Source organism: Vigna radiata, chromosome 4 (assembly GCF_000741045.1).
Source record: "Vigna radiata var. radiata cultivar VC1973A chromosome 4, Vradiata_ver6, whole genome shotgun sequence".
NCBI lineage: Eukaryota > Viridiplantae > Streptophyta > Magnoliopsida > Fabales > Fabaceae > Vigna > Vigna radiata.
The window spans coordinates 5,853,893-5,860,365 of NC_028354.1; the positions used below are offsets into that span (position 1 = coordinate 5,853,893).

Here is a 6,473-nt window from a genome sequence, read left to right on the forward strand (position 1 = left end):
TAAACGTACACATTTGAAGTAATCCCTTGCAAAAATGGTGTCTTGATGCCTTGAAGTAGTCTCCTGAAGTTCCTGAGATGTTTTCGTTTCTTTCTTTGTCACGAACTTCTCTAAGGGGTTCAATCTTTCTGTCTATTTTCCACTTTAAAAGCCAAAGAAACTAACTAATTGGCTAAGCGCACAGATCTCATGTGCTAAGCGAATATTCAATTGCAATTCTTTAACTTGGCGTTTATTCGCTCAACAAATTGTTCTGATGCGTTGAGTGAATAAAACTCTTTTTAGCTGAGCGATTTAATTCTGGCTTAGCAAGAAACATCTAATAGCATTCCACTGATGTATAAGTTCCTGTAAATTGCCTAAACAACTTTCCTACTTCCTATTACAACTTTTCAACGAGGAAAACACATTATTTCATGAATAAATACAAATTTGAGCTAATTAATAAGTCTGAAAGAATGTATTTTTTCATACTTATCAGATGTGATGATCATGTCCAAGTAATATGTGAGGTATGGATTTTGAGTATCATCTGAGAAAGGAATTTCAAGGAGGAATATCCTAGTTGGTTATGTTATGTTATGTATTGAAGTAGGGGCTCCTGGATTGGGGAATGATTTTGACACTCTCGATAACCTCATTTCATGTAGAAATGGGTGATTATGTCGTGAAGAGTAGCAGGAGGTCCTAGTCTATGGTCACTGGTTTTGGCCATAGATGTTTGACGAATTAACCTTAGTGTATGAAATTATTAGTGGTGGTTGAGGATGTAGTTATTATTGTTTCTGAGCAAGGTTGCTCTACCATACACGGGTGCAGGTTTCCCATGAGTCCGACATCAATGCATCTATTCAGATAGTTAAGGGTTTCAAGTGGAAGGGACAATTTCTGTGTTGATTGATTCATAATATGCATGTATATTATCATTGTTTTAAATTGTATGTATAATCTTTTGATACTTTAACTTACCCTTACTTTTGTATTGCTTGTCTTTGGATATATTTTTTTTTGTAATGATCATCTTAATGTTGAACTTAGATGATGTCTTCGAAGAGTATCTGCTAGATAGTAGTGGAGCATAAGCTTAAAGTAGAAAATTTCAAGTTTTCCTTTTATTTATAATGTTTATCTTACTCTCTTCATTCAATATTGTTGTATCCTTTTAGTTAAATACTATGAAAGATTAGATGTTACGTTAGTTTAGATTTAGGATATATCACATAATATTTGTAAAAGTAGTGTGACATTTAATTATTTTGTATTAATTTAATTTTATATTTATTTATTTTATTTAATTCACTCTATATTTTTAAATACAGCAAAATTTATGTTTTTTTGAAATTAAATAAATCCACATAAATATTACAGTAATATTTGTATTTATCTAATTTTTTTCTTTTTATATATATTTATATGTATATATATATATATATATATATATATATATATATATATATTAAAAAACACATTTAGTCAAATCAATACGTTACCTTTAACAATAATAAATATTAAGTTATAACAATAATAATAATAATAATAATTAAAAATATATTTCTATTATTATTTTATTGTATATTTTCTTTTTACTTATATAATAAATTAAATTTTTAAATTTAATATTTTTAAAGGGTAAGAACTATTACATTATTAATTCATAATTTTTATATAATTAAAGTAATTTATTTGAATGAAATCTAATAAATATATAATAAAAATATTAATATAATATTTATATAAATAATAAATTTGGTTTAAATTTAAAATAGTTTTATTTTATTTAAAATATGTAAGACTAAATTAAATGAAAAATATTAAAATTAAATTGAATATAATTTAACGTGACGCGTACTATAAACACGTGATTAAATTAAAAAAAGAGAATATATTAAAAAAAAATTATTTTTTTAAATTGCAAATTAACACGTGAGAAATGTATTTAATATTATTGGTTTGGTATAATATTAACTAAAAATTTTAATTGAATTAAATTTTCATAAATTAAGACTTAACTTAAAAAAAAATATAAAGAAACTTAACAAAAATCTGAGATAAAAAATTGAAATAAACCTGATTATTATGAATATTAAGAATATGTAATGAATCGGATAGTACTAGAAGTAGAAGAAGATGATGAATGATCTTAAACCTAAAATAGTTTGGTGATGATGTATATCTATACTAAGAGAAGATGAAGATTGGGTTTAATGATGTTTCAAGTAAAAAAGATGAAAAGAACTTTCCCCTTCTCAGAAAAGAACAAAGAGTGGCCACAGTTTCTTACAGAAAAAATTCACAGGAAATGCGTGAATGGAAAGGAATTAGGTTAATCATCCCCAAAACAACCTCAAATGGCTACCCTCTTCACCGCCATTCCTCCTCCTCCCACGTCTCAAACTCCACAACCAACCTTCACTGCTACACGTCACCCACGCTTCATATTTTCCATTTTTACCTAATTCATACATTCAATAAAAGAATTAAATTTTACCATCATATTGTAATAATATGTTCATACCACTCTTAAAAAAATAAAACTGATTTTAAGGTAATACAAAAAATTACATTAATTGGCATGGATTATGTTATGGGTATAAAAGTGTAGAAATATTGGTGAGTGATGAGAGCGTAGTGGAGAAAAAAAGAAGTGTGTGGGTGAGTGAGAGCGCGACATACTCCTACTTTGTTCATAAATGTTTCGATTTTCTCTGTAACCCCATTCAAGCATTTTTTTTTTTTTTCCATTCTGAATTTACGAACAGGCGCACTAAGCAATAACAAAGTGATAGTACTACTACTACTAATAGTAGTATTGTATTGTGATTAGTTCCGACTTGTTGCTTTGCTTTGTCACCACGAAATGAGTGCTCAACAAAAAGAAACGGAAAATCATGACACGCTTTCGTCCAATCCAACGGTTTCTCTTCCAATTCACATGCTACATACATACCATCTTTTGCCTTTAACTGCTTGTTTCCTTGTATTTTAGGAACACCCAACATTCAATTCAATTCCGTCTTGTTGTGTTTGTAGGTGGGTGATACAATGGGGGTAGCCGGTGAAACCTCGCATGGAAACAATGACTGGAAGCCAGAGAAAATTCAGTTGGAAATACCGACCACAACATCGGAAGACTGTTGTCGGGATTTTGTTGGAATAAGGATGCCACTGACGCCAAGTCCAACTCCTAGTCAGAAGAAAGTGAATTTTCTTGTGACTTCTCGCTCTGTGGATGCTCCCAGACCTTCTTCTTCTTCTTCTTCTTCGGCTTCCAGAGGCAAATCATCCATGAGAAACATCTTGCCGAGGTTTGGCTTCAAGAATCGTCAGTCGCTTGATGTCGAAAAGGCTGTTACCGCAGCTTCAGAAGCTTCTTTTTCTGGCCATCAAGAAAAGTCCTCCATCGCTAGATCAGTGTCTCTCACCAAGATATTCACTCCTAAGATTAATAGAACGTCTTCGTTACCGGTAGAAGAAATTGGGCGTGCAGACGTAGAATCTGCTCTGGCTGGAACTCTTGCTGCTTCTCCATACGTAAGATTTCAAGCCTGTAGCAATTAAGTTTTAAAATCACAATATAATTAATGGACTTCTTGTCTTTTTAATGGCAGAATTTGACATAACGATTTCATTATTTGCTAGATTTCTTATACTGAAATTAAAATTAGTGTTGAGTGAAGACTTATAATAATCAGGGTAATTTTTTTTTTTTTTTAGATTTAAACTGTATGAACAGAAAAATAGGAACGATGAACACCGAATTTTTAAACGATTATATTTACTTCTACTTTTTTTTTTGTCAATAGCTCGGTGCTTCTTCCTTTTCTCCGCTTTTTCTAATAAATTATTATTATACTAGGTTAATTTTTGCAGAACATGTAGGTAAATTTTTTAGTTTATAATGAAGAATTGATGAAACTCCATTGTTAACCATGTTAATCATTCTTTTTCTGCTGTCACTTATTTCTGGTATGAAATTGTGGCCGAGTGATACATCACATAAATGTGCTTTAATCTGTGTGGTCCCTTAGCAGGGAAGAGAGACGCAGGGGATGATAGCTCGTTCTCGTTCAGTGCCTGTCAATAGCAAAGAAAAAGGCATAAGGAGAATGGATTCAGTTTTCCGCATCATTCCTTCCACTCCTCGCGTACATGAAGTCAATCAATCAACAAAGGATTCTGGTATCTTGTTCTTTTTAACATATACAATTTTGATATAAGAAAAATTTACATTTCATATAAAATTGTTTTCCTTTTTTTCAATTCCTCTAAGTTTCATTTCTAAATCTTCAACAAACTGTTTCCAAACCTACATGCACTTGTTAACTTGAATGTCTTTCTTGGCTTAGACAATGGAGGTGGTGAAGATATTGGTCAAGAGGAAGCGGTGTGCAGAATTTGTCTGGTTGATCTATGTGAAGGAGGTGAGACATTAAAGATGGAATGCAGCTGCAAAGGTGAACTGGCTCTGGCTCACCAAGAATGTGCTGTTAAATGGTTTAGTATCAAGGGTAACAAGACCTGTGATGTGTGCAAGGAGGAAGTTCGGAACCTCCCTGTCACTCTCTTACGGATCCGAAGTGTCCAAACCCAGAATACTGGAGTAAGGTCCGAGCAGGGAGATGATTTCAGGCATGTGTTCTTATTTTCTTATATAAACACTGGTACTAGTGTACCACAAGTGAGTCATGCAAGTACGTTTCAATTGTGAGCTAAATGGATATCAATACCATAGAATGTTATGGCAAACCTGTTTATAGAATCATACTAAATATGTTGAAGTAATGAACTTGGATGCCATCTCAAAACTTTTCATAGGGTTTGGACATCCAATGACGACTTTGTGACATGAATAATCTGTTTTACAGTTTTTTCATAACGATCAGATTTAGATTCCTGACCTGTTGTGTCTTAGTTGTAGGCTCGTTCCTATCAATCTCTAGTTCAAATTGCAACTCTCCTGCTCAAGAAGCTTTTATAATATTATTTTGCAATCAATATTTTCCTTGGAGTTCTGCAGCCAACACTGTGTTCAGTCTTAAAAGTTACAGATGGAATAGAGTGTTTTTGTTGTCTCTTTCTTGGTACTATAAATTACTGTTACAGAGAACAATTCTTAATTTGTCTGTTCAATTCGACAGGGTTTGGCAGGAACTCCCAGTGCTTGTTATTGTCAGCATGCTTGCCTACTTTTGTTTCCTTGAGCAGCTGTTGGTAAGAATAGAAGTCTTATCACATGATTCAGCACTATCAAAGTTATACGTTATTGTCTAAGTCATTGAACTTCTGCAGGTTGGAAAAATGGGAACCAGGGCAATTTTCGTCTCTCTTCCATTTTCATGTGTACTAGGCCTACTCTCCTCCGTGACATCAACGACCATGGGTAGGTTCACAAAACATACTTGACAAACACTGTCAAGATACTCGTCTGTGAAATTCATCACTGTCTGTCCTAGTTTATTTTCAGAATATTGCGTGGTTTGGTTTCACCAACAAGCAAATCCTAACTTAAATTTTGTGTTCCAGTGAAGAGCAAGTTCATCTGGTTATATGCATCTGTCCAATTTCTTTCGGTGGTCCTATTCGCTCATATATTTTACCCCTTGGTAAGATTTTGATACCTGCAAAATTCTTACTGCTAAATTTTGATGTTAATTTCATGTGTGAACTTCATCAGGTTGGTAAGCATGCGGTTTTGTCGATCCTTCTTGCTACATTTGCCGGGTTTGGTGTTGTGATGAGTGGAAGTTCAATTGTTTTGGAGATTTCTAGATGGAGAAGAAGATGGCAAACTTTATCACAGCAGCAGCGTGGTTCTTCAGCAATGACACAAGAAGGGCTATCAAATAACTAAGGATTTTGCTTCAGTGTACATGTGCACAAGACTTCAATGTACAGCTTATATATCATCCTGATAGAGAATAACCTAGGACTAGAGTTTCTCTTGCAGTGGAATAATAACTTTCCTTTTTGCTTCAAGTATTTTTCTGCATCAAATAACGGATAATATCACTTCTTTACTCTATAATCATAGTAAAACGCTGCAACACAACCACTACACCACACTGTCGTCATTGCAGAGAAAGAAAAAGAGACAAATGCAGAAAGAAAGCTCTTTTAGGAGTACATTTTCTGTAAGGATGCTTTCCAGAAAATCTCTTTCGAAATACATATTCTGAAAGTTAGTTTCACGGAAAGTAAAATTGTCATTTTGAAAGCTTTAGCAGGTGCACAAAGAAATTATAGGTGTGCAGAAAGTAAAAGGCTTTGTGGCAATGTGATTCGTATGACTTACCCAAACCCGTTTTTATATTTTCCTGAGCTAGAGGGACGTTCAAAAAGTAAAAGGGTAACATCTCATTCTACATCAAGATGTCCAAAACCTTTTATATGAGTTTATTAATATGATAATAATAAAAAAAATTTCTTGAAAGCGAGCACAATGCTGGGAATATCCATATCACATAAAAGAATCC

The 6,473-nt window shown here is 32.9% G+C and overlaps 1 protein-coding gene across 2 annotated transcripts; it reads left to right on the forward strand.

Moving 5' to 3' along the window:
- The first annotated feature begins 2,216 nt into the window (after positions 1-2,216).
- Positions 2,217-6,260, forward strand: LOC106758647. 2 transcript variants are annotated; one of them, XM_022779696.1, is made up of 9 exons: positions 2,217-2,652; positions 2,760-2,914; positions 3,031-3,531; positions 4,029-4,179; positions 4,347-4,629; positions 5,139-5,211; positions 5,290-5,380; positions 5,524-5,603; positions 5,675-6,260. In XM_022779696.1, the coding sequence occupies exons 2-9, from the start codon at positions 2,858-2,860 to the stop codon at positions 5,849-5,851; spliced, it is 1,413 nt and encodes a 470-aa protein (XP_022635417.1). In that variant the 5' UTR covers positions 2,217-2,652; positions 2,760-2,857; the 3' UTR covers positions 5,852-6,260. The 2 variants fall into 2 exon arrangements, with proteins under 2 accessions (XP_022635417.1, XP_014497077.1); XM_014641591.2 differs by having other exon boundaries at positions 2,218-2,914; positions 4,032-4,179.
- The last annotated feature ends 213 nt before the right edge of the window (positions 6,261-6,473 follow it).